Raw genomic sequence first — 27246 nt, 5'->3', positions numbered from 1 at the left:
CAGATCAGATGGCTTCCTGTGAGTTTCATTTTGTAGGCAGTGGCAAGCCATTGAAGAGCAGTGAGTGCCATGGCCAGAAGGAAGACAGCCCAGATACTTGGGAGCAGAGAGCCTTCCAGACTGGAGGCTGGGAAGCTAGTTAGGGGCCTGTTGGAGGCATTTGGGGGACTGGTGAGGGGAAGGTCCTGACTAGGCAGTGGTCCTCAGGGTGGTAGAGAGGACAGGACATGGTGCCTGAGCATGCAAGAGTGGGAAAAAGAATATAGGGTGCTTGCTGGCAGTGTGGCTTGGGTAATTGGGCCAGTGTGGTGCCTTACCACCCAACCTTCAAGGCGGGAGGCTACGGAAGGGAGTGGGACGGGATAAAGTTGTAAAGGTGCGAGGGGATAACGGACTCAGTCCGGGGCCGGCTCCAGCCAAGGCACCTCTGGGAGGGCTGGGTCTGGACCACAGCAGGAAGGCTAGGTCAGAGACAGGAGTGGGAGAAGCAACCAACAGGAGGTCATACAAGACAAGGCTCTGGACGGCAGGGCAAGCAAGTGTAAGCATGTATGTTTGCATCTGTGCCTCTCTAGTGGGGACAGAAGACTGAGTTGAAGGCTCTGGGGGGAAATCAGTGTTTAAGGAGAGGAGGAGACTGAAAAGGAGCTGTAAGAGCACGAGGAGGAGGGTAAGACTGCAGTGGGTTCCTGGAAAGACGTGCCACATAGATGCCCCGTGGGATGATCTGACATAGGGGGTCTGATGCTATAGAGGTGACTGGCGACGTTGATAGAAGTAGTCACCAATGGTCAGGGCTGGGGGCCGGATCACAGTGCTGAGAGCTCAGAATGGCAGGGGAGGCCAGGGGGGCTTGTGCATCCAGGAGGTCTTATATAGCTTGATGGAAACAGAAAGTGCTGTGGCTGGAGGGGATGCTGACTCCAGGGACGGATGGGTTCATTTGGTCTTGGGGTTATTTTGTGTTTGATGAGAATGACTTGAATTTTTTTCTGTGCTTCTGGGAGGGATCAGTGGAATAGGCAGGGCTAAAGATGCAATAAGGAAGGGCGCCTGGTGGCTCAGTTGTTTGAACATCTAAGGCTCAAGTCATGATCTCACTGTTCGTGAGTCCAAGCCCCACGTTGGCTCTGTGCTGACAGCTGAGTCTGGAGCCTGCTTTGGATGCTGTGTCTCCCTCTCTCTCTGCCCCCCTCCACTCGCACTCTGTCTCTGTCTCTCTCTCAAAAATAAACATTAAAAAAAATGCAGTAAGGAATCTGTAATTGATGTCTTGATGTGACAAGGTCCTCAAGGAACCAGAAAGGAAGGGGTGGGGTGTAGATCTGAGTCCTGAGTACAAGAAGAAGGAGATACAGGTATGGTTAGAAATCAAGAAGTTTGTGGGTAGGGGCAAGAAGGATGCTTGGGGTGTCTGCCACGGATTGCCTCTACTCAGCGAGCCTGGAAACAAAGTTATTGTTTGGTAAGAGTGTAAAGGACAGAGCAGCCACTAAGTAGAGGGCCTGAGGCAGGAGATCAGGGGCAGGTTTCTTTTTGCCGCTGCATTGCTTTGTTCCTGTGGTGCTGAAAATCAGGAGGTCCCAGTATAATTTTTTAAGTTTATTTATTTATAAAGTAATAAATAAACTGTCTCTCAAAATAGAGAGAGAGAGAAAGTGTGTGCAAGTCGGGGAGAGGCGGAGAGAGAGGGAGAGAGGAGAATCCCAAGCGGGTTCTGCACTGTCAGCACAGAGCCCGATGTGGGGCTTGAAGTCATGAACCGTGAGAACGTGACCAGAGCCAGTCAGTGCTTAACCTGGGTGAGCCACCCAGGCACCCCTGGAGGTCCCACTATAACTTGCTAAAACTTTTACCATATTGTAATTCGCATTGCCTTTTAGTGTGTCAACCAAATAATTGCAGTATTGAATACAACTTTTACTTTGTTTAATTGACTCTTCTCTTCATTTTTAGCTAGAAATACTGTGTTCTGTCAACATCCTGCAGTTTATATTCATTGCCTTAAGACTGGACAAGATCATCCACTGGCCCTGGCTTGTATGTAACTTTTAAAATCCTAAAATAAACTTTTCTTTTTTTAATTATAAATGTAATTTGTATTCATTGTAGAAAACTTGGAAAAGACAGAGGAGCGTAGGTAATAGAATGATAAGCCCCTGTAATCCCCTGGGAGATTCTCCAGTTAGTGGTTTGTGTTTCCTGTGCTGGAGGTTATTGTCTCATACAGATGGCTGAGAGCGTACTGTGTGTATCATTTTGTGCACTGCTTTCTCATTCTAATGCATCGTAAGCATTTTCCTGTGTGGAAAAGGAAAATAAATATAACCTAAGGTTTAATTGATGCAGTATTCTTCCAGTGCATTTACCAAACCATCCCCTTATTTCTGAATATTGAAGTTGAGACGAGTGTGATTCTAAACCATGATATAACATATATTTTTGTACATAAAAATCTTTGCCTGATTGTTTTCATAGGGAAGACTCTGGAAACAGTATTACTGGGTGGGAGCTTTCTGAGATTTTGAAATACAAACTGCACTACCAGCTTGCTTCTCAAAAGAGTTGTGTCAGTTCACACTCCTTCCAGGGATGAGGTGTAAAGCCATGCGTATAATCTGTGGCCTCAGTTACTGGGTATGTGGTTAAAATTGCTTACATAGATGGATAGAAGGGCGGGTGGATGGATCGATCGGGCTACATATATATGTAAGTATGTACTCATGGCAAGCTACAAATTAGAGAATACGGTAGGACTTCCCACTACTGATGCAGAGAACAGAGGTGGAAGAGGTGCGTTGCCTCTGGGAGATGAGGTCCTGCCAGTGTTTTCTTCTGTTTTTTTTTTTCCCCTCTGCTGTTTCATGTGTACTTTTACATGTGAATGTGGTTTACTTTAAGAAAAAGTAACAAATAGAGTAAAAAAAGAAAATATTCATTTGGTGACAGGGAAGAAAATGAGGGAACACAAGTCACCTCCATAGTGAACAGAGACAAGACTCTTCACCTCTGCCCAAGTCTTTGATAAAACAGTCGTAATAAAACAACGTTTGGCTACCTGTCCTACACTTTTAGGGTGCCGTCTCTGGGGAATCGTAATTGGGTTCAGAATTTTGTGTTGTGACATGGAGGAAACAAATGTGAGCAAGACCGAAATTTTAGTATAAGGTGCCCTCAGAGAAAAAAAAAAAAGATGAGGAATGAAGAATGTCTTCTGTAGGTGAATGGAGGGATTTTTCCGGCCCCAGTCCTGTGCAGGTCCCAGCAGGTGGAGCAGTCTGATTGCACACTTCCCACAATGATCAAGAGAGACCGAGTGAGGCTGCTATGATCACGGACATTCCACCCACGGGGGCCCCAAGTGAGAGCGGCTGCATGAGGAGGGAACACAGGGAAGAAAGAGGCTCTCCAGAGACTTTTCGGCCAGACCTACCATCAGCAACTCCAAGCGATTCGAGAGGATTAAAAATCACACACCAACTCAAGTCATAGGTCTAAAAACAAAATGGAAAACCAAAGTACTATTTGAAGAAAACGTAGGAGAAAATCTTTGAGGCCTGGGGTTAGATGAGGAGTCCCTACAAGTGACACTAACAACAAGGTCCATAAAAGAAGCTCAGAATTGAAATGGAATTAATGAAAAGACAGGCCACAGAGCAGCAGAAAATATTTGGAAAGCACATGTCCAAACAAGGACTTGTATCCAAAACATCTGAAAGAACTCTCAAAACTCAAAAAACCACCCAATTTTAAAACTGACAGAAGACTTGGAAAGACCGTTCACAAAGAGGATAGACACACGACAAATACGCACATGGACAGGATGTCATCACCCATCAGGGAAAGGCAGAGGAAAATCAGGACGAGGCCCTTCAGCACACTCACCGAAATGGCAAGGAGAAAGAAAGCAATGCCAAGCGCAGGGGAGCGCACGGAGGGGCCGGGACACTTGTGCACCGCCAGGGGGAGTACCGAACTGCATAGGCACTCTGAGAAACAGTCAGACAATTTCGTACCCAGTTAAACGTGCAGTCACCCTACGACGCCGCAGCGCCAATCCTAGTTATTTGCCCTAGAGAGATGAGTACGTACAGCTACACAAAAGCCACGTGCAAGTGTTCACAGCAGCTTTATTTGTGATAGCCAGACACGAGAAAGCAGCCAGATCAACTTCCACGGGTGGCTTGATAAACAGGCAGTGGTGCATCCGTCTGGCAGAATACCACTCGGCACTAAAAACGACCTGTCGTTACACACAACAGACTGGAAGAACCTCCCAGACATTCTGCAGATTGAAAGAGGATAGTCTCAGAATGTCACATGCTCTGTGGTGCCATGCACATCACGCTCTGGGAAAGATAAAAGTGCTAGTGGTAGAGGATGGATCAGTGGTTGCCTGGGGTAGGGGTGGGGTGAGGGTATGACACTGCAGGGACAGCACGGAGGAGTCCTGTGGGGTAAAGGGACTGTCCTGTGTCCTGCCAGAGGATACACAGTTCTGCACGTGCATGGGTGACAAATCCTAGAAGTATATACCAAAAGGACACAGTCAGTTTACCGTTCAATAACATGGGACGGAAGGATGACAGACGGATCCAAGGGGCAGAACAGGAAGGAGAAGGATGACGCAGAGGAGACTGGTGGGGCCCCGAGTGCCTCTTCTCTGGGCTCGTGCAGGGGTGAAGCCAGGTCTTTCCGGTGCAATGGCAGCAGACGTGTAACCCGCCTGGGCAAGGTGGCAGGGACCAGGTGGCAGAACCCTGTCAGTGACAGCGTGCATGTGAGCGGAGGGCTTCTGCAACCCGGGCAGCGAAAGTTCCCAGGAGCACATCCCCCAGAGTCTCTGGCCAAAGTGCCTCTGGTGGGATGGGGAAGCAGCCCGTGGAGAGGGCATGTCAGGGGCAGGTGAGGTGAGTGCGCAGGGTGGCGGGCTGCCCTGTTCCCTGCAGGGCAGAGCCAGGGGCCGGCTGAGTGAGGTCATATCTTAGGAAGGGCGGCTGTTGGGCTCCTCCCCCAGGAGTGGCCCACAGCAGAGCATGTCCCAGCGCGGGCGGCAGGCCCCACACTGTCCTTCATGGCACCCCTGGGGTGCGGGGCGGTTGTCCTTGTTCGGGCGCACACTGTCTTAGCTACAGAGATCCATCGGGGGCTTGGCTATGCCTCCCTTGAGGTGCTGGGCACAAACTATAAAGGTTTTTTTCTCTCCTCCTTCCTTCAGGTCGTGTGTGTTCCCCTGTGGATTCTTATGTCCTTTCTGTGCCTGGTGGTCCTCTATTACATCGTGTGGTCTGTTTTGTTCCTGCGTTCCATGGATGTGATTGCAGAACAGCGAAGGACACACATAACAATGGCACTGAGCTGGATGACCATTGTCGTGCCTCTCCTTACTTTTGAGGTAAGCTTTCGACAGCAGAACTCTTCAGGCCCCAAGTCCCACCCTTCCCTGTGACAGCACCCTGCGTGCCTGTCAAGGCAGCCTGCTCTGCCTGGAAATGAGCTGGCCCTGGAAAAGCACATGGAGAGGATGATGGTAAAATTAGAGCGACCTTTCTTTTGGGGGGCTGGCAGTGAGAAGTCTCTCTAGCCATGATGCATGGGTGTGTACTGATTTGTTTACATGTAGAAAGAGAACGTTGGGTGTTTTTGGTATTTTGAGTTCTGTGCAGGATTATAGAATGCGCACTGTTGACTCTTTAGAACAAACACCAGAGGAGCCTCCTGTAACAATGTTGGTGTTGGAAACTTCCCAAATGGACAGATTTTGCTTAGTCCTGAAGAGGGATACAAAAGCTTATCTCATTCTGTCCCACAGAATAGAGGGTTTCGTAGTCTCCTGTGGAGCTGACTTTTCCCCTTATGACACCTGACAAGGGAAGGGTGGACTGGCTTCAGACATCGTCCACCCTCAGATGCTTTATAAATAGAACCTCAACTGTTTCTCTTTCCTTAGATCCTGTTGGTTCACAAACTGGATGGCCACAACGCATTCTCTTGTATCCCAATATTTGTCCCCCTTTGGCTCTCCTTGATCACTCTGATGGCAACCACATTTGGACAGAAGGGAGGAAACCACTGTATGTACTCAGCACTTCAGAAGCCTTTGACGTGTGTGTGTGTGTGTGTGTGTGCATGTGTGTGTGTGCGTGTGCGTGTGCATGCACGTGGCCCCACTCTTTGAAAAGATGAGCCTGAGGGTCTGCGCTCAGGGAGGTCGTGTGGGAAATCTGGACCTGACGAAGCCCTGGAATTTTCCAAGGAAAGGGTGAGCTTTCAACCTTGCTTTCCCTGCCCCACACCATGGCCTTCCTAGTGTACGCTCTGCCATTTGAGGTAGGACTGACCATGGTAGGTAGCCTCTCAGCCCCATCCCCTCTGCTGCAACATGGGGATCAAGATACCTGCTTTCCAGGGGCTCCCAAGGATTGATCAGACGAAGATCCATGTCGCCAACCAAATCCTGAGAGTCCTTTTAGGTTCTGTGTCCTCCTCATTCTCCCCAGTGACATTCCTGACATCACTGTGTCTTGTCAGCAGTGCTCTGCTTGCTCTCTCTTCTCTCTCCACCCACACGATGGCACATTCGGTTTTGAAGTGATCCTTGACAGAGGTTCCCTCCTCACTAGACTGTGAACTCCTCTGCGGGTAGCCCCAGAGCACACCATTCTAAAAGCCAGGGGGATGGGGGCGGGGCACATTGTGCCCTGGGAGAGCCAGCACTGAGCCGATGGTCCCATGGTACAGACAGCAAGAGCAGGCCTCAGAGAAGTAACTTTGAGAAGTAGCTCAGGCTGCCTGCCTGCCTGGACCAATGTGCCTGCCAGATACTGACAGAAGTCCCTTTCTGGGATGACATCCTTGACATTCTTTGTCACATGTGAGCATATCCCAGGCGGGGCAGATGGGAGGATGTTGACAAAGTCTTGATGCCGCAGGGACTTGAAATTGCTAGAGTGGTCCTTCTCATTGGAGCAGCCATCCGAGTCCCGGAAGGCCTGTGCCTGTGGGCCGCCCCACCTCACCCACAGTTTCCCATCCCTAACAAGGTTGCAGGGGTTCGTGTGGTCACTGCCAGCCTGGGGGCCCCACTTGGAGAGCCACGGAGCCACAGGCCTTTCCCCTTGCCCTTAGTGGCTATTCAGGCCTTGCTCTATCTTCATTTCTAAGACATCAGGATAAAGCATTAAACGGTACGTGTAAAACGTCACATTCAGGAAAGAAAAGTCACACGAAATTCAGTGGAGGCTAGTGTTTGAAAAAGTTTTTTCATACTTCTTTTTCAGGGTGGTTTGGTATTCGCAAGGATTTCTGTCAGTTTCTGCTTGAAATCTTCCCATTTTTGAGAGAATATGGAAACATTTCCTACGACCTCCATCATGAAGATACTGAGGAAACCGAAGAAACCCCAGTTCCAGAACCTCCTAAAATTGCTCCAATGTTTCGGAAGAAGACCAGGGTCGTTATCACCCAGAGCCCTGGGAAGTATGTCCTCCCACCTCCCAAACTGAATATTGAAATGCCAGATTAGACACCACTTCCTTGGACAGAATGCAAGCGGACCACCGGGACGCACGCACACTGTCTCCTACCCTCCTCTGCCTCTTTGTTGACCCCACCCAGAACTGGAGCCGAGGCCAGGGCTCCGGGAACTTCCATCTCATGCCTTGTTTGCACTCAATGCCTACCAGTGACTCACCCTGACGGGACGCACACATGGCAGGTGACTGGCACCCGCGGTGCGGGCTGGGCTAGGGCACGTGTCAGTGGACGTGGGCGTGAAGGAGGGAGCGTGTGTGAGAAGGGGAAAGCCATCACCTCTGGGCAGGCGCCTCAGGAGCTGACTTGGATCTGTTAGGGATGGCTACTTAGGCCAGAAAAGGAGCTGGTTTTCAAAGTGCTAAAATTCCTATTGGAAGTGTTCTTTGAAAATGGTTTTTTAGACCAGGCCGGCCACACCATGTAGCTTAGATTCTCCTGTCGCAGCGTAGTCAGTAGGAACTGTAAATACGCCTCTGCGGCACCACGAGTGTACCTACACTGTCATTACTGTTTGTGTTCCTGCTGTGGAAGTCGTTTCTCTTTGGGCAATGCTGACAGCAGTTTTTAATGGCCCCATCGGTGAGCCCTTTCCAATGGAGTGACTCCGTGCCTGTATAGTATTTATACAAATATTTTAGCATTGTAATATACCGTGTTAAATCCTAGTTCTGTACAGTATATTCTGTTAAAGTATTTTTTTACGAGCTTGTATGGGAGACGTGTGTTCTGTTGCAGAAGCAGAAGCTGCTGGCGCACCTGTCCTGCCCGGGGGGTGTCACCCCTTAACGGGCCATCATCATCACCCCCCTTGAAATCCTCCACACACACAGTGGCTGCTACTGCCAGAACAGCCACAATAAGCAAGAAATGGTTTGTGCTTTTCCTACATTCTGGGAATATGTGCGTGAGCTGAAACTAGAGAAACTGGAAGAAGTTGCTGAAACTGGAAACAGCCACTGGAATCACGTGTTTGTTAGGGTCTGAGGCCCTTTGTCGGGCCCCCAACAAAAGTCCTTCTGGCCGGCCAGCCCCGTGCTTTCAACTAGGAGTACACTTGCTCCAAGAGCTGCTGGTAGAGCCCTGGGCGAAGCAGAAGAAAGCAGATCCTCCAGGATAAGAGCCTTTGGCCTGAGAACAAGTAGCCGTTTGTGAAAAGAGGGAAAAGGCACACTGGCATTGTCACGCAGGAGAGGGAAGGGTTTAACGGGGGCAGCTGCTGACGTCTCTCCGTCAGGCTCAGCCGACGTCCAGCACACGAGACCGCCTGGAAGCGGCGCCCAGCAAGCCTGTTGTCTCTGGGGGGGAGGGGGAACGTTGGGAATGGCATAGCCTTTCGTGCTTGCTGTGTAACAAATGTAGCTCAATCCACTATTTTTGCTCCCTGCAGTTGTTCAATAAACTGGTTCCTCCTTTTCCATGGTACTGCGTGCATCTTCTGCGAGATACGGTCGGTCCAGGACACTTGGGTTCTTCTCGGCCAGCATGAAACACCTTGTAGCTGCCACAGGCGGTCAAGGCGTGTGGGGGTGGGTGAACATCTCTGATGAGTCTTCAGGTACAGCCTGAACCTAGAGAGTGTAGACAGACACGGACATCATGGAGACTCGACCATTGGCTGGGGAACCCCGTGCCATCATTGGGATAGCTTAGGAGCCTTACGAGAGTACTCCTGAGACCCAAGACAGTCTAAAACTGAAATGGGCTTTTTAGTGATCCTGGGGCATTGCTCGGTGACACCAGCGGCAGAGTGCAACTTACATTTAAAATCCCCTGTGATTTCTGCCTAGCTTGCCTAGCTGTCTCTGCATTTTACCGGGCATTTGAGTCAGATGGCTTTTCAGCCCATGGTTCGCCTGCAGGTAGCCAAAGGCCACAGACCGTATTTCAGACTTGCTGTTAGACAGAATGCCCTGGAGTGTGGAGGCATTTCTGCTTCATGGAAATGTCTGGAAGATCATTGACTTCCTGCCTAGAATCGAGTGTGTGTGGTGGGTCTTCAGGGTAGGTGGCCCTGCACGTGGGGAGAATGTGCGAGAGAGGCTTCTCTGCACGGCCGCCTCTTACTGATTCTCCCAGCCCCGCCCCCCAGGCAAGGATTGCAGAGCTCAAACCCTGGGCACAAACCGGGTGTCCCTACAGACATCAGTCAAGGAAAGTAAGCCAGCGTGAGGCCCGTGGCTCGTGCCTTGTCCCGACGGGCACGGGAATCTGCCCAGGAGGCATTGGTGGGATGCAGAGAGGGGCAACGTGCAGGCTGAGGAGAGGCAAAGAGAAGGCCTCCTCCCCCTCGTCATTGTGCAAGGTGGCGGTGGGTCCCTTGGCTAACCCATTCACCTAAGTAGCAGTCTCCATGTGCCTTCGGGTGACCCAGGCGTGGGTGAATTAGGAGGGTCTCTGTGGAGGACCTCGCCGTCCTGGCTGTGACAATGCTGAAAGGACCGTGTGGCTACTCCCTTGACCCTGGACACCCGTCCTGGCTTCTGCTGCCTGTTTGAAAGTATACATCTGGTGCGGGGCTCTCAAGGCCACGGCCTCAGAAAATGAGCTCTGACCTTTGGGCAGCACATCAGTGTGGGTCAGCCAGGTCCTGGGAGATCGAGGACACAAAGCCAGTTGGTGGTTTGCCCCCATGTTTGGCATGGTTACTTTAAACCCGTAGATGAGTGTCGGCTTTCCGGGTGAACTACCTTGTGTGACCAGAATGTTGGCACACTGACAGGTCACTTGCATGGCTGGCCTTTTATTAGGTTACCGGCTAGCTGTGTTGCGATGTCACCCCCAAGTGACCCGAGCCCCTTTGTGGTGTCTCAAGCTGCACTGTTAGCAAGGGGTGCTGCTGGCCACGATACACTCTCATGTTTACAGGAAGGAAGGATGCACCACCGCCGAGGATGGCTAACCACAAGAAAAGTCATCCGACAGGCCAGGGGCCTGGCTTCAGGATGGGCCGTTTCCTCCAGAAATAGGGGTTCCCGCAATTGGCTTGCAGAGCTATGCTCCCCCAGCAGACCCTCCCCACACCCTGGCTTCAGGCTGCTGCTTGAAGAAAATACTTCGCAAGCTTTGACTGAGGAGCCTTTGTTCAAAAGGCCACGCACCACCTGTGACGCCCTGTCCTTGGGAGCAGGCAATTTCCTCTGCCTGCCCTTCCCCAAGAAGCTGCGGAACATTGTTAACAGGAATCAGTTTGCATCCATTTGGTGGGATGATGATGGGACTTGCATAGGCATCGACGAGAAACTGTTCCAGAAGGAGTTTTTGGAGAGGCGTGGCCTGAACAAAGTGAAACATACTGTATGAAGTTTCATCCGCCAGCTCGATGGAATCCTCTATGGATTCAGCAAAATTCTTCAGGATGTCCTCCCATCCATGTGCCTGGCCAGCTTCTTCCCCGGAGACCCCATGCTGAGCAAAGTAAGGGTGGGTGACCCCACCCCCACCAGGGGCTAAACCCGCAGACTCTTGGGTGGTCGTGTCCAGGGGGCTGGAAATCCCAGCAGCCCCGATGGTGATTGGGTGCCTGTGTCCCACTATGGGCAGTGGCAATGGCAGCAGAGACTGAAAATGGGGAAGGTGCTCCGGATGGTGCCAAGGGTGTCCTGAGCGCTTTCTTCAAAGGCCCAGCGCATGATGACGAGAGCACACGCTGCAGGGTGGGATGCTGGCACGTGGTTAAGAGAGTAGATCCTAAGAGTTCTCGTCACACGGGGAAAACTTTTTCCTTGTTGCCACCTGCTTTTTTCTCTTTCCCCGTTTCTTAATTTTTTCTTTTGGTTTGGTGTCTATGTGAGGTGATGGGCATGCCCTGAGTGTGCTGTGGCCATCACTCCACAGCACACGTAGGCGAAGGCATTGCTCTGTGCACCCTAAACAGAGTGCTGCCTGACAATCCCATCTCAATAAAACTTGGGAGACACTGTATCTTCATGCCCTCCTGCTCGGGGACAAGTGACAAGTGTCACCGGGGACGTGTGCATGCATGATGCCCATAGCTCTAAACCATAACTGAGGTGGGTGTACGGGTCCCTTTTGGTGAAAGAGCTGTGTCCCTGGGCTGGTCTGGGGGTGCTAGCCCCCAAGCACTTTTTGAAGCCTGCTGAAGACTGGCCAAATGGGTGTGCTTGCCAAGTTCAGCGGGCCCCTGCGGGCCAAGAGCAACTCCCAGCAATGGGGCAATTCTGTTGCCAGCTGACACTTGCTCATAGAGCCGCCAGATCTCTCCCCATCTGCAGACTCCACGTCCCCCTTTGTCGGACTTATACGCTTACCCCACTTGGCCCCTTGTATTCCTTGTCCCAGGTGATGTGCAGGTCATAAGTCAGTGAATGGGGATGATGGGCAAGCTAGTGCACACCTTCCTGTTGGGACTGCGATCTCCTCCAAAGAGGTCTCTGGACCACTGGCTTAGGTCACACAGGGGCCTAGAATGTTGGTGCTGGTTGTGATCAACTCTGTTGTGACAGTTCTACAGCAGTCCCTTGTTTAAGGGAGCCTGCTCTCACCTCCTCGTGAGGATGAAGAGGAGAGTGGGCATTAAATCTGGGTTAAGGCAGGTGGAGAGCAAGCCCAAAGCCCTGGGAATTCCCCCAGCACCTGCAGCCACTGAACGACCAGAGGAACTCCCCACCTCTAATGAGGACAAGTGGGAGCCGGTGAGTAGCCAAGAGCTTAACAGTCCTACTACCCTGGTCAGGAGTGAGTCCGCCCCTCCAGCCATTCCAAAGATGGCAGCCAGGCCCAACTTGGATCCGGATGCTGCAGGAGGCCGGCCGACCAGCGGCCAGCCTGAGGGCACCCAGGTCTTGACACTCCCATGGCTGCCATGGCCATGCCTGGGGCCTTCCCCCTAGTCTGTCTCGCCCTGCCTTCTGCCCATGTGCATTCCTACGGGCCGCTGGTAGCTTTGCTGCCATGCCTCCCACGCTCCTGGCACCCCCAGACCAGCCCGGGGACATGGGCCATCTGCGCCCCTCCCCGTGGCTGGGCTGCTGCCCTCGTGCCATCGCTGGATGCCTGTCATGGCTTCCAGACCTGCCGCCTCCATGACTGTGATTCCTTGTCCCCCAGGTCCATTCCACGGCGGTTTGGACTGCCGTTGTTTCCCAGAATACCTGCCATCTACTGATGGCCACCAGGGTACCCCGTCTACGCACACTACAACCCCTGCAGGTGATCATTTTGTCAGAAAACAGGCAGGTCAATAAAATGTATCAGAAAAGGAGCCATTTTCTGCTGAACCCAAGCGCTCCTGGCCCCTGTGATGTTTCTTTCTTAGCAGTGGGGTAGCCCTCTTTCGCTTGTGTGCTAGAGAATTCAGTGGAATACCGCTCCTGGCATAATGCAGCACCGAGTAGATAGTTAAGCCCCTCCGATGTTCACCATCCACTCGTTAAAGAGGCTCTTTAAGGCACTGGACAGGTCCAAGAACCTAGCATCAGTGGCCTAAGGATAACAGTGGCAATGTTTTCCTGGCCATCCAGGCACATTTCCCGGTCCTCTTGGTGCTCGTAGATAGCAGGATCTTCAGTTTATACACGAGAAGAGATCAAGTCTCACCTCATAAGAGGGCTAAAATGTGCCCTCACTGTTCTCCAGCACCCAGATGTGGGTGTGGACAGTCGCTGCCAGAGTCCCACAGTTTTCCAGTCTGAGAGGCTGCTCCCTGGTGCCTGGAAGACAGGATTTATGTTCAGCTTTCACTGCAGGTACAGTTTCTTGTGAATTTTTCCTTTTCTTTCTTTTTTTTCTTTCCCTTTTGAACTAAATATTTCAAGGCATCATGGTTCCACGTGGGAAGAAACCTCTGGTTGCTGGGCCGTCCAGCTTGTAAATAACGCACGCTCTTCTCGAGGACTGCTTTAAAGAGTGTTGGTCTTAAGGAGCATAGGAAGCAAGCGTCATGCTCTCACCATGGCAATAATTGGGCATAGACACCAGACAGGCTCCAAAATCAGGTGGAGGGGGAACGTCTGCACAAGCAGCCATCCGCCAGAACCCAAAGACACCAACCCCTCTCCTTTATTTTCCACCGGACAGCAGGTGAGAGTCCCCCTGAGGAGGAAGAGCCCATAAAGGATGGACACATGGCAGTGGAGGATGCAGCCCCTGTCATCCCGAGTTTAGTGCTAATCTGACTGCAGCGCATCTGTCCTGTCCCCACCTGCTCCCTTATAAACTGATGCTGCCAAATGGGTTCTTGTCCCCTTTCTAAGATTCAGTAGCCTGTGAACTCCTTAGCTCTTAAAAGGGACGGTTTTTTCAACTTTATTTTGGACTTCCGTATGCCTCTTGATCCTAAATTCCACGCTGTTTTGAAAACCACTTTCCTGTGAACTTAAACCCATGTGAAACTTGCTGACATGTCGATCTATCCAGAAAGGGGCGGATGTGCAGAACTATAATTTCGCAGTGTCTGCTTTTCAAAAAGGGTATGGTCATATTTACAAAATCTAGACAGCATGATGTCATTAGCAGACCAATCCCACACTTTCTTCACACCACTCAGTCATGTCTACATGTTGACCCTTCCCTCTGCGGACGGAAAGTGGCTGGCCTCCAGCCCTCCTGGGCTGGGCAGTGGGCAGCAGTCCGAGCTCACCTGAGGGTAAACTGAGCAAGAAAGTCTTCTATGGGCTGGGCCGGGATGGCCAGATAGTCTTAGAAAGAACTCGTGCTTCGGGGTCCACAGGAGAGACCACACTGGCCCAGAAGACTGGATTTTACTTTCCTTCCCAGGACAACATCAGAGGTGAGTGTGTCTAGGAAAGTGAAAATGCGATTCAACCAGCAAGGGTTGCATAGGGAGGGCTGCGTGAAGGGTGCTCCAAAGTACGTGAGATGCAGCGTAGAGCCGGGCGACTTGGGTGAGCGTGGACTCACTCCCCACAAAGCATTACCCAAGCCTCCTTCGGCCTGGGCTGGGGTCAGCTCTGTTCTTCAGTGAGCCCCCAACATCTCTAGGTTCCATTTCTCTCAGTCCCTTCTTAGGGGAAGGTGCCAAACGGTGACGGGAGGGACGGTGGAAGAGTCAGAGCCTTTCACCCACTGAATGGCCAATCCCAGGAAAAAGAAGCACTGTCATTGTCGGTGCTGGGCTGCATGTTCTGTGGAAGAATGCACACCATTTTCTGGCTGGGTGTCCTTTAGGGCTCGGGGATGATTGTGGTTCACACTCATCACGAGAGTCACCATATGAAACAGGGACACACCAATGCCTCAGAGACTGACCGGGTGCTTTGGGCCATTGCCCCAAAGATGGATATCAGGTGTCACATGGTTATGTAACAGAATATAAAGCTTCCACCCCCAAGACAGCTTTCTTAGAGGGGCACCAAGAGTTGAGAACTTGTTCCCCAGCCAAGCCTTTGAAATCACCAAATAGGGATGCCTGGTTGGCTGAGTCAGTTGAGTGTCTGACCCTTGATTTCAGCTCAGGTTATGATCTCAAGGTCAGGAAATTGAGTCCTGTGTAGGTCTCCGAAAGAGCAGGTCTCAGCATGGAGTCTGCTTGGGGTTCTCTCTCCCTCTCTCTCTGCCCCTCCCCCACTCACGCTCACACCCTCTGTCTCTCAAAATAAACATGTAAAAAAAAAATAGGCTCAAGTCCCCAAGAAGAGGGTTCTCATCTAAGGCAACCCCTCACACCAGGACGGTTTCCCTCCTGGGCTACATGTGACCAGGTCTGGAGCCATTTCGGTTGTCCCACCTGGGGAGTGGGGCAGGCACGGGATGCTACTGCCATCCAGAGGTCAGAGACCAGGCATGCTACTAAACAGCCTGCAGCACCCAGCACAGCCCCCACACACAGGATGACCCAGCCCCCAATACCAACAGTGGCACTGTGCACAGACCCTGGCCCAGACGGTGACTTGCACACCCTCCCCTCTCAACCGATTCCCTCATGCTTCCACTAGATACTGCTCACGAGGCCTCAAGGCAGGATCCGGAAGAAGGAATTCACCCTCCCCTTCCCAAATATAAAACCCAACTGAAAAGGTCAGCTGAACATGATGACCATTCAGGTGACAGTTCTGTCACTATGATGACAGAATCAACGTCACTGTTAGGAACGTCATTTCAGAGACATACTGGGGCTCCTAAAAATACAGGAGGGTGGTATTTGAAAGTCTGAGTGACCCAACAGCTCTCAGGAAACAGCTAAGGTGCAGGTGGCAGGGAAACATGGGTTTCTTTGTTCTTAGCTAAATTTCTCAAGTTCTTAAACTGATGTTCTCGGTGCTTCAGCTCAGTTTAAAAGCTGAATTTGCAGTAAAACCATGTCAGGCAGAGAACGGGATGAATGGGGACTTGGAACTGGGCCGCTCACGTGTTCTTGTATCCCTCCTCTACACCTGAGGCCACCTCAGGTCATTATGTACAAGAGGGGCCAGGAAAATAGTCTCTCAGACCATTAGGGAAGGATGCACTCAGAGGACTCACCCTTTCTTCTTCCCAAGTGCAGCATCAGAGTCACGGGCCCCTCACAGCACTCAAGGCACAGGCCTTGCTGGCATATTTTTGCTGACTCAGGCCGATGTGAACCTGGTCTTACACCCATCTTACTGACCACCTTGTCCAACACCAGGGACAGGAACACGGAGTACGTTATGAAGCGACACGTGGGAGAGCCCACCGAGGCTGTGCAGGCACTTTACTGAACTGTTTGCACAACTTCTTGCTGTCTTAAGTAGGAGTGACGGTCTGCCACACGCTCGCTCCTTGATGGCATGGGACCCTCACTCACAACAGATGCTCAGTTTGTTTGGGGCGATGATGGTTCAGCGTTCCCCTCAGCAGCCACCTGACGAGACAGGTCTACATGTTGCCCCGATGGTCGCCCAGGGTGCCAGGACTTTCTGTCAGGTGCTGTCACACTTCCTTGGTGGCTACGGTTCTCATACAAGAAGGGACAGTGACCCTGAGCACCCAGCACAATGTCTACACAGCCTCAACTGTCCAAGCTCTCACTGTTCAATGGCATGTGTTCTAGAAAGGTGCTGGGTCCCAGCTGAGCTGGACGGTCCTGAGCCTGCCTACTCCGTGAGGACACTGAGCAGTGGAATCACTGCACAGGGGACATTTCAAGAGCACTGGAGGAGAGGGCACACTGAGAGCGAACCACATGCTGCCTCCGGGGTGCACAGTGGGGAGGGGAAGACCTGGGCAGGACTCCTTGAGTCTCCCAGGGGCAGGGTAACAGCGAGGGCCCATTCATAAACACTGCTGGGGTGGGGGTGGGAGGAGAGCTGAGCCTGGGTACAAGGGAAGCCATGACCACCATGAGCCAGAGGAACCCTGAGTCTCCCCTGGTCGCATCTCCCACCCCTGCTGGTGGCAATCCAACCACTAGTGCAGGTCGAGGGGATCTCCTGAGAAAGCTAACGACAGAGCCCCAAAGTGAACAATGCAAACACAGACGGAACTGAAGGAAGAAACACACACTTCTCCCATACAAGTTGGAGACTTTGCTACCCCGTGTGATGGACTGAACTGCGTGTCCTCTACCAGATTCATATGCTGCAGCCCTAACCCCTGACGTGACTGGATCTGGAGAGAGGGCCCTTAGGGAGGTAACTAAGGGTGAATGAGGCCATCGGGGTCATAAGCCCCAAGGCTGATGGTACTAGTGTCCTTGTGAGAAGAGGAAGACACAGCAGAGATCTCTCTCTCCCCGTGAACAGAAAGGAGGCCATGTAAAGGACACAGTGAGACGACCACCTTCTACAAGCCAGGAAGAGAGGTTTTCCCTCACCAGAAACCAAATTTTCCAACATTTGGCTTGTACTTTTCTAGCCTCCAGAACTGTGAGAAAATAAATGTGTGCTGTGTAAACTGCCCGGTGAGTGGCATTTTCTTAAGCAGCCCTAGCTGGCGAACATACCCCGCTTTCAGTAAAGGAGAGAAGGACTAGATGGAGACACAGTAAGGGAATCAAAGACTCGAACAGCACTGTGGAACAACTGGATCTAACCACACCTGTGGACGACTCCCCCCAGCAACAGGATAAATGCGCTTCTCAAGGGCACTTTCCCCAGGAAAAATCCACGTGCCTGACTACGAGACATCCCTCCAGAAACTTCCCACCATATGAGGTACATTCTCAGGTCACAATGGAGTGAAAGCAGACATCAGTAACAGAAGGAAATGTGGGAAATTTACAAATACATGGAAATCAAACAGCGCGTTCCCAAATAACCGCATTCGTCTGCCACGGCTGCCAGAACAAAAGACCAGACTGTCTGGCTTGAACAAAAGATATTTATTCCCTCTGAGTTCTCAAGACTTGAGTCCAACATCAAGGTGCTGGCAGGGTTGAGTTCTTCTGGAAACCTTTCTCCTTGGCTTGCAGGTGGCTGCCCTCTTGCTGCCTCTCCACATGGTCACCCTGCATGCATGCACCCCACCCCTAGTGTCTCCTTTTATATGTCTTAATCTACCCTTCTCCTGAGGACACCAGCCATATCATATTAGAGCTCATTTTACCTGGCTACCTTTTAACTCAGACACCACTTGAAAGGCCCTATCTCCAGCAACAGTCACATTCTGAGGTTCTGGGGGTATGGTTGCAACATATGAATTTGGGGGGCACTGCAATTCAGCCTGTGACAATAACCAATGGGTCATACCAGAATCAAAGGGAAACTAGAAAATGCTTTGAAGTGAACAAAATCTACAGCAACCACGCCAAAGCTTAGGAGATGGGGTGAAAGCAGTCCTCGGAAATTTAGAGCTGTAAACACCCACTTTATACAAAACAAAAAGCCTAGCCATCAATACTGGCAAACTAAAGAGCAAAGCACACCCGGGGTGCCTGGGTGGCTCAGTCAGTTGAGCGTCCAACTGACTTTGGCTCAGTTCATGGGTGTGAGCCCCACATTGGGCTCTCTGCTGTCAGCACAGCACAGCACAAAAACAACTAAACACTAAAAAAAAGTGCAAAGCACACCCAAAGCAAGCACAAGGAAGGACATAAGAGAGATTAGTGTGGAAGTAGATGAAATAGAGAATATTGAAACAACAGGGGCACCTGGCTGGCTCAGTTGGTGGAGGATGCCACTCTTGATCTTGGGGTTTGGGGTTCAAGCCCCATGCTGGGTGTAGTGGTTACTTACAAATAAAATATTTAAAAGAAAAAAAAAACTAAAGAGGAAATAGATGCAAAGAAAAGTCTGTTCTTTGAAAAGATACGGAAGTGACGGACTTTTAGCTAGACTTACCGAAACAGAGAAGACTCAAATTCCTAAAAATCATTCTTAAAGGCTGTGTACTGTATGATTCCAGGTTTCTGGCATCTGGAAAAGTCAAAATTAGAGATTTATTTTAAAAGTTCAGTGATCGCCACTGGCTTGGGAGAAGGGAAGAAGGCCTGAATAGGTAGAGACGGGGGATATTTTGGAACAGTGAGGCCACTGTGTATAATACTGTAATGGTGGTTATATGGTATTACGCACTTGTCAAAGCCCATTGACCTTTACAGCACAAGAGCGTACCTTCGTGTATGCCCATTACACACATGCACAAAATCACATAGGAGGTCAGTGGAATCCCAGGAAGGAATGCAGCCTGTCTCAGAAATCCAACTCTGGCAAACATATCACAAATATATGAAATAACTTCACTGGAGGGGGTTGGGAGAAGGTTCTTACCTAAGTAACTAGGGAAGCAAATGAGTCTGTGAGACTTAAGACACGGGGAATGAGATAACCACTGTTTTCTAGCTCATGCAACTATTTCCCAAGACGGCACATACAGGTTAACAATTCTGATGCTGCTACACAAGCATACCTGAAACTGAACAACTATGTAAGTGGATGGCCAACAGTGGGAGCCAGGTTTCTCACTGTTGAGAGGGGTGTTGACTTATAAATAGTGGGAGGCTAGAAGATCCAGGGGATAGTATATTACAGTTGGAGTCATCAGCATGAGGCCATGTTTAGCTTCACATAGAAACAGAAGATTACACAAAAACTGTTCATAGATACACGTGTATGCAGGGGTGAGTACCTCTGTATATGTGTCCTTGCTCTGTCAGCAGAGAGGGCCTATAACTAACAACACCTCGGTAGCAATGAGCACACCTAACATGCACATCGTTTCCTAAAACCATTCGTCAAGGAACAGAAGCAGGGCTCCTTAGATGTACAGATGATTCCAGGATTGGGGCAGGCAGTATGCAGCATTAAGTGACTAACAAAATGTCACTCTTCCTCTTTTTGCCTTTTTCTCCCACACTGCTACCATACTCACAACACTTTTAACATTCTGTGGGCTTTTCCCCCACAGCAACCAATTCTATGTAACACCAGCTGGGTGTCCTGATTCAATTATTGACTCACCACTGACACTCTCTGCCTGGAGACAATGCCAGATCCCTCAGCTGAAGGGCTCGGTCCCACAAGACTGACTCCCACTTTAGACGCCAATCATACATAGTAGGTCCCCAGGTTACCCACAGCTTCCATCTGAGTGGGCTACAAATTGGAGGGTCCCTTGACCCACCGTGGATTCGACTATTTGCTAGAGCAGCTCACAGAACTCAGGGAACCACTTGTGATTGCCACTTTATTAAGGGGCAGGAACAGCCACATGAAGACACACATCAAAGGAAGTCTGGGAGGGTCCTGAGCACAGGATCATCTGCCTCCATGGACTTGGGGTGCACCACCCTCCCGGGACGGGGATGTATTCACCCACATAGAAGCTCCCAAAATCCTAACACTATTGGGACTTTATGGACGCTTCCTCAAGTTGGCATGATTGATTATTAATTCCATGTCTGGCCCCTCTCACCAATCTGGAGAATGGGGGAACAGAGCTGAACACTCCAAGTTTCTAATCATGGCTTGGTCTTTCTGGTGAGCGGTCTAGGAGCCACCCAGGAGCCATCCAGGAGCCCACGTAGGGTCACGTCATTAGAAGACAAGATGCTCCTAGTGCTCTTATCGTTGGAGAATTGACGAGGGTTTGAGGAGACCTGCATCAAACCGGGAGCCAAAGACTACACATTAGAACAAAAGATCCTCCTAGCACCCCTATTTACAGTGGGTTTAGGAGCCCTGTGCCAGGAACAGGGGCAGAAACCTGTATAATAGAAATAAAGACAGAAGGAGAAAAGGAGAGGCACAGAGAGACAGAGACATAGATACAGAGATCAATATCTTATCATTTAACAATGAGCCTGGGCATCTTGTAGTGCTGGAAAGTAGGGACATGGTAAAAAACAAAAACAAAACCGAAAACAAATAACAAGACAAACCGAACCACACTGTATGTCAAAAGGACTCAGAAGGTAACTGACTCAGCTTCTGATGACCAACGATGGAGCAGTGAGCAACCAAAGAAAGTAATATTGGAATATAACCCAAAGTATAAAACAAATATCCTTGAGTCCATCGTGAGAGCAATGCATGACCAAATGGCAAAGACACAAATGCCTGAGAGTAGACAAATTTCCCCTGCATTAGAATTCCAATTGACTGAAGTAGATACTCCTCCCGCAAAGAGTGGGAGCATCATCCCTCACCCCAGTGAAGTGAGGGCTGTACAGAGCGACTTCCTTCCAAACAGGACAATGTGGAACCGGCAAATAAAAGAGTGCCTTTACAGAGGGGACACCTGACAGCCTCTACCTCAGCCACATGCTCAAGGTCAATATCAAGAAGAAAACTGAGGAAATCTGAAGGCATGGTGAACTTTAGCTAATCATATCGCATCCACATTAGCTCACGAGTTGTACCTCATGAACTCTACTGATCTGAGAGGTTAATATTAGGGGAAACTGGGGGTGCAGTATATGGGGACTCTCCGTACAAGGAGTGCAGACTTTCTATAAATATAAAACTCTCCAACATCCAGTCTACAGAAATTTAAAAAGTTAAATGGATGGTGAACATGTGTTAAAATGCAAGAAATCAAGCGAGCACACACACCCAGTAGCAGGCAGGTGCAGTAGCCTTCCTGATGATGACCTCAGCGCTTTGCCCTCTCCGAGCCCCCAAGCCTGATTCCTACACCACTCTGGCCTCCTCTACCTCGCTTTCATTTCAGGAGCCCGTCCCTCCTCTCTAGCCTCCGGCCAGGCCTAAAGCAGCCTCACATTCATCCTCTCTGGACAATGGCGGGAGCCCCCCAAAGGCCCAGCTCCACCCGCAGCCCCCACATCACTCTCCTGAGTGGCCTTCCCAGAACATGAGTGCGATGGCACCCTGCTTCTGCACCAAGCATTTCGGCATCATACACCATTGAAGAAGCACCCCCAGGCCTGGGACCAGCCTCTAAGGCCTCGTGGGATCAGCCCCATGCACAGCACGCTGCCCCCTGCCTTGAGCTACTTACAGTTCGTGGGTGCTCTCCCAGGCCTCGGCTCAGGCCCCCATGAGCAACCTGCTACCCACCTGCATCCCTGCAACCTGGTATAAAGTAGATGCTCAGGAAGTGCCCACAAAACAACGGGGGGGGGAGGTGGTGGTGGTCAGACCATCCCTAGGGGTGTACAACAAGCGGTTCTCCTTCACACAGCCTCAAACCAGGCACCACGAGGTGCTCCAAAGCTCCAGGTTGAGGCGCTCAGAGCAGGAGAGGCAGCCTGCGGCGGGGGGGGGGGGGGTTAGATGCCTGCCCCAGCCCCATGTCCTCTCTATGCCCACTCTAGGAGCCCTGACGTTCGCCCTGGCCGACTCTAGAACAACTTATACCGTGTTTGCCCAGTTCTGACATGTGAGAGGAATTAGCTAGGCAACAGGTTTGCAGCGGGAAAGAAAAACTCCATCATGTGATGCTCACAGGGATCACAAGACATGCACTGACTGGTTCAGCATCCATCCTCACAATAAGGGGGAAAGGTACAGCTTAGACACACAAGAACAATAGGTGAGGCTACTGACACCTAATTTGGGCCAGGCGTTTTACACACAGGTCACGTCGTGTACAACTCGAAGCTACACGTTGAATGTGTACTGATACTGTCTGTACCCATTTGCCCATCCAGAAATAGAGCCAGAGAGAGTTGACATGCGGTGTTCAGCTTATGAGTGGCAGCATTCCCATTCAAATTGAGCCTGCTACAGGTGCAAAGCTGTGGTCCTACACTGGCCAGAGGTGTTCTTCCCACAACCAGCAGGGTTCTAGCTGTCCTCTGTGAGGATGTCAAGCACGATGCCTCATGTCCCTTTATGAAGGGACCCCAGGAAAAACGATGCCATCAAGATGCCAGACACTGCACCTTGCCGACACGGCCTCTCCTAGCCCCTTTGGGTCACCATCTGTCCTAAATGGATTCCATGGCTTTGGACACCAAGTGGGGGTGAGGATGGAAGGTGTGAGGATGGAGAAGATCACTCTCGCACGTGGCTGTAGGAGCTTGGCCAACTGAAGGCTGCTCTGGTGTTCATGCTTGGCCCCTGCTGTCCCATTCTCCTGCCCAGCCCGGTCCCCTTCTATCCCAGCTGGCTGGGTGGCCCAGCGTTCTCCTGCAGGCTCACTCCCTGGGCAGGCTGGACGTCAGGCACTCAACGGGCCAGCAGTTCAGAGCACACACCCACTGGGCCTGTGGACTCTCGCTGCATCCCCACAGGGGTGGGGAGCGTCGTGGGGAAACTTTGGACAGATCCTCTGGGCACCTGGCAAGGGTGGCTCGGCTCGGTGACTGAGGACAGGCAGCGAGGTCAATTACTTGCTCATGAAGCACCTAGGGCAGCTGCCAGCGATAACTGCCACAGACGAGGGCAGGTGGGTGGCAGCCAGACTGCAGGTCAGACCCCTGCCAAGGAGGCTGGAGTTCAGAGCAGGCTTTGCTGGGGAATGAGGGCTTCTCAGAGGAGCAGGACCATGGCTGAGACCCCTCACAGCAGCTCTTTGCAAATAACTGCTTCTCAGGTGCATTCTCGCACAGTCACATGGCTATGATTGTTATTTACCAAGCCCTAGGAGACTGACCACCAGGTTTGTCTAGTCAGCTCTACAGGAAGCACAAGTACGCTGAAAGAGGATTCTTGTCTGGGGACTCCCAAGGGAAGAGGAGGGCAAGTGACTATCGGCACTGGGGAGTGAGGGGGGGGGCGGCATGGGGAGACAGGAGGACAAAACCCCAAAGTATGCAGACTGAGGCCAGGGTCAGGATGGACTGGGTAGTGTGGGTAGCAACGGACGTGGGGCCTGCTGGCTGGGCCCCAGGGGAGGACACCCCCAATCCCAACATGGCCAATGTGCAGCTGGCTGCTGGTTTCCCAAAAGAGACAGACACATCACAGCCCTGAGCAGACTGATGGCAGTAGCTCAGGGACCTGAGGGTGCAGGTGGCATGAATGAATTCCTCCAACCCATTTCCTGTGGGGTGCCTCTGTGGTGGAATACCTCTAGCCATGCCCGGGGCTTTAAAGGCACAGAAATCGGGCATGTCACATCTAAGGGTCATACATCCCTGACATAAGTCTCTGGCTGAGTAAACAGCATGATAGAGATGAGAAAAAAAGCAATGATCTGAAAATACAATAGGAAGTTTCAGAGTGATCCACACACACTAAGTGTAGAGACTCTTTCATGAAATGTTATCCATATTCTAAGTAGACGCTTGGTAGAGACATAAAATACATGTTTTTTTAACTAGAGGTGAGGGTTAAGAAAGTGAAAATCACTGCACTCAATGATACAATGTTAGATAACTGGTAACAGAAGGATCTCCCCAAATCCTGCCGCTCACCTTCTTCCACGTGGAAAATAAATCTTTTCGAACAAAACGAAGCCTGGCTGGCTGGCTGGCTGGCTGGCTGGCTGGTGAAGAAACATGATAGAAAAGGATGCTTCTTCTCTGACCTCCCACCACAAGTCTTAGGTGCTGCAGCTGGCCACTAACATCAACTATGGGATCCTGAGTCATTCTCTGCAAGGATTGTAGCTAAGCAAAAACTTGGATCTAACAGGGAAGGGGCGTTTCCAAGGCAGCATCTAATCAAGGAGCCAGAAGCTGAGGACACTCACGACTATGGACTGAGGGGGTCCACCCTCTCCAGAGGGCCCAGAGAATCTAGTCCCAACTTTGATGACAGGCTTGGGAGACCCTGGCAGAACTGTCAGGCTGAGAGGTCCCCTACCCCTCTTCATTCTGCCTCAGTGGTGTAAGAGCAATGAAAGCCTTGGCCAGAAGGGGAAGGGCTCAGGTCAGCAGAGGGAGGAGCCTAAGGCCATGCCAGAAGCCAAGGTGAGGATCTTTAAGGAGCATTGAAGGAACGTCCCAAACCTTAAGAGAGCGATCCCGGCTTAGCCCTGTCCCTGTGGTCATCTACTAGAGGCCCCATGTCAGAAGGATGTAGAGGCCCCTGACTTCCTCCTGGGGAAGAGAGATGCAGGTCTCAGGAAAGTGAGACTTGGATGAGGGGTATGTCTTCAGATCAGCAGAGAAAGGCGTGCCAGTACCTTCCATGAATCAAAATATCCTGTTGAAGGAGTAAAGGGACCCTCGATCACAGAAAAGAAGGGTCCTCAGCCCAACCCCGCATCTGCTATTAGCCTTGGGAGTCCCCAGGAATACAAGGCCCTATGTGTCCGCCTTTGAGATCTTCTGGAGGGAGGGGAGATCTCAAGGAGAGGAAATCTTTGATCTGAAAGGTGCTGCACTTGGGTCAGCAGAAGGGAGGGCCTAGGTCCCGTCGGTAATCAAAGGGAGGGTCCTGAGGGAGGCTTGAAGGGGCCCTGGACTCCGGAAGAGAGGGGACCTCCACCAGCAACAAAAACGCAACCTAGCTGTCAGCTGTTGGAAGCCCCATGACAGTCTGGGCAAATGTAGTATTTGTCACTTCCACCTGGGGACTGGGAAGGCAGTTTGGCTTCCTCTGAGGTGTGAATCCTCAAGTCAGCACAGAGAGGACTCCCAGACCCTGCGATGTGAAGGTAAGTAAAGACCCTGAGGGAAGATCAAGGGACCCAGGACCCCAGAAAACACAGAGGGGACCTCCCAGAGTTCGCGACCTTGCGTCCTTCATGGAAGGGCCCTGGGCCTGTACAGACTTGCAGCAGCAAGTCTGTCTGGATTTCCACAGCCGGGTCTCAGAGACACGGCGGGGGGGGGGGGGGGGGCGGGGAAGGGGTTTGGGACGCCTCAGGTCACCAGAGAGCAGGGCCTGGATCTTGGGGCGATTTCTGGTGAGGACGCAGAGGGAGGAAGGAAGGAGCCTGGACCCCTCAACAGAACCAGTCCGAGTAGGCCCCCAGACGGGATGGGGACACTGTTAGAGCCTGGGCTTCGGCATCTGGGTCTCCAAGGGCGGGGACCGGGGAGTGGGGGGCGGTTCGGGGGTCGGACGGGTGAGCTGGGGAGGACGGGGGACCCACCATATGCACAGGAGGCCACCTAGGGAACACGGAGGGAGGGACTCTGGCCCCCAGAACGCAGGCCCCGGCCCGGAAGGCGACCCCTAGCGGCAGCCTAGGGAAGCCCCTAGTGGGAATGAGGCCCCGCGGGGTGTCTGGACTTCCGCATCCGGGTCTCAAGAGACTGGCGGGGCGGGGCGGGGCGGGGCGGGGCGAGGGGGCCTCGGAGTCGGCGTCGGCGTCAGCGTCGGCCTCGGCATCTTCCGGCCGCGCCTCGAATCCCGTCAGGCGCGGGAAGGGCGCAGAGCCTCGTGGGCTTCGAGGTGAGGCCCAGAGGGAGGAGCGAGGGAGCCGGGACCCAGAGGGGAATGAGTCAGGCGGTGGGGGCGGCGGTGGAGGCCGCAGGGTGGCGCGACCATGACGACTGTGACCAGGGCGTGAGGCGTGGGCGGACTCGGGCTCTGGGTCCCAGCCCGACTGAGAGCTGGTTGCGCGCGAGGAGCCGGCGTCAGGCGGCAGAGCCCGAGGCCCAGGCCGCCCAGGGAGTCCGGATGGGGACGAGAGGATAGGGCTGAGGGACCCCAAGGAAGCCACGTGAGCCCCCCCCCCGCCCCCCGCCATGGGCCCCGGGCCTCCCCGGACTTGGTCGCCTCGTGCGACGCCAGCCGCCTTGGCCCGGACCTCGCCGGGCCGTGAGGGTTCTGGTGGGAGGCAGCGGGCCCGGGGCTCCCCGGGAGAGCCCTGCGGGAGGACGGCCGGAGGCCCCTTGGACCCCAGCCCCCGGGCCGCCCTCGGAAAGCCGCCCCCGCGGTGGGTCTGGGCGAAGGGAGGGCCTTGGTGTGCGGGGCTGGACCCCGGTCAGCCGAGGCAGGATCCCGGGCCCTGGCCGGGGTGCAGGGGAGAGAGGAGGCGCTGCCTCCCAGCCCAGGACACCTGCGTAGGGCCCAGTCCTGCCCTGCCGCTCGGGTCCGCTCTGGCTGTCAGCGGAGGCCCAGAAGGGGCAGGCCCAGGCTGGAAGGGGGAGCGCGGGTGGGGGGTGGGGGCTCCTGGGACGGGGCCGCCCAGAGTCCTGGCCAGAATCTCCTGGCCGCAGTGGGGGGTGGGGGCCCGGGGCGGTGCTCGCGGTCTGCACCCACCCTGAGACCCTGAGGCGCCCCCTCCCTCCCCCCCTCCCTCCGTCCGTCCCTTCCTCTTCCAGGGGCTCTGCGAGCTCTGCAGTTGAGGCCTTGGTCTGAGGCAGGAGTCCTGAGGTCACAGAGCAGAGGAGGAGGCGCGGCCGCGTGCCAGTCGGTTGTCCAGGCGAGGTGCGTGCTCCGCGCGTGGGGCCGGGGGCTCGCCCATCCCACCCCAGAGGGGACCCCTGGCCCCCAACCCCCACGCGGCCCCGCTCTCAGGCCTGGGAGCTCG

General features: G+C 52.6%; 2 protein-coding genes across 8 annotated transcripts in view; both read left to right on the top strand.

Annotated features, from left to right (window-relative positions):
* TMEM185A (transmembrane protein 185A) overlaps positions 1-8955 on the top strand; it is a 36645-nt gene extending 27690 nt beyond the window's left edge. For 5 of the 7 annotated variants that reach the window (XM_027053003.2, XM_027053006.2, XM_027053007.2 and 2 more), the window contains 5 exons: positions 1957-2040; positions 5219-5395; positions 5951-6074; positions 7044-7187; positions 7281-8955. In XM_027053003.2, the coding sequence (XP_026908804.1) occupies positions 1957-2040; positions 5219-5395; positions 5951-6074; positions 7044-7187; positions 7281-7525 (774 nt within the window). In that variant the 3' untranslated portion in view covers positions 7526-8955. The remainder of the gene's footprint in view (positions 1-1956; positions 2041-5218; positions 5396-5950; positions 6075-7043; positions 7188-7280) is intronic. The other 2 variants (XM_053213943.1, XM_027053004.2) reach the window with 2 other exon arrangements.
* A 143-nt stretch (positions 8956-9098) lies between these two features.
* LOC128313771 (heat shock transcription factor, X-linked-like) lies at positions 9099-12476 on the top strand. The gene is given in 2 exon segments (XM_053213945.1): positions 9099-10956; positions 12000-12476. Coding segments are annotated over 2 exon segments (1038 nt in total). The 5' UTR covers positions 9099-10305; the 3' UTR covers positions 12387-12476.
* The last annotated feature ends 14770 nt before the right edge of the window (positions 12477-27246 follow it).

This window comes from Acinonyx jubatus, unplaced genomic scaffold (assembly GCF_027475565.1).
Source record: "Acinonyx jubatus isolate Ajub_Pintada_27869175 unplaced genomic scaffold, VMU_Ajub_asm_v1.0 scaffold_30, whole genome shotgun sequence".
Classification (NCBI taxonomy): Eukaryota; Metazoa; Chordata; class Mammalia; order Carnivora; family Felidae; genus Acinonyx; species Acinonyx jubatus.
This window is presented reverse-complemented; position numbering and strand designations above follow the sequence as displayed.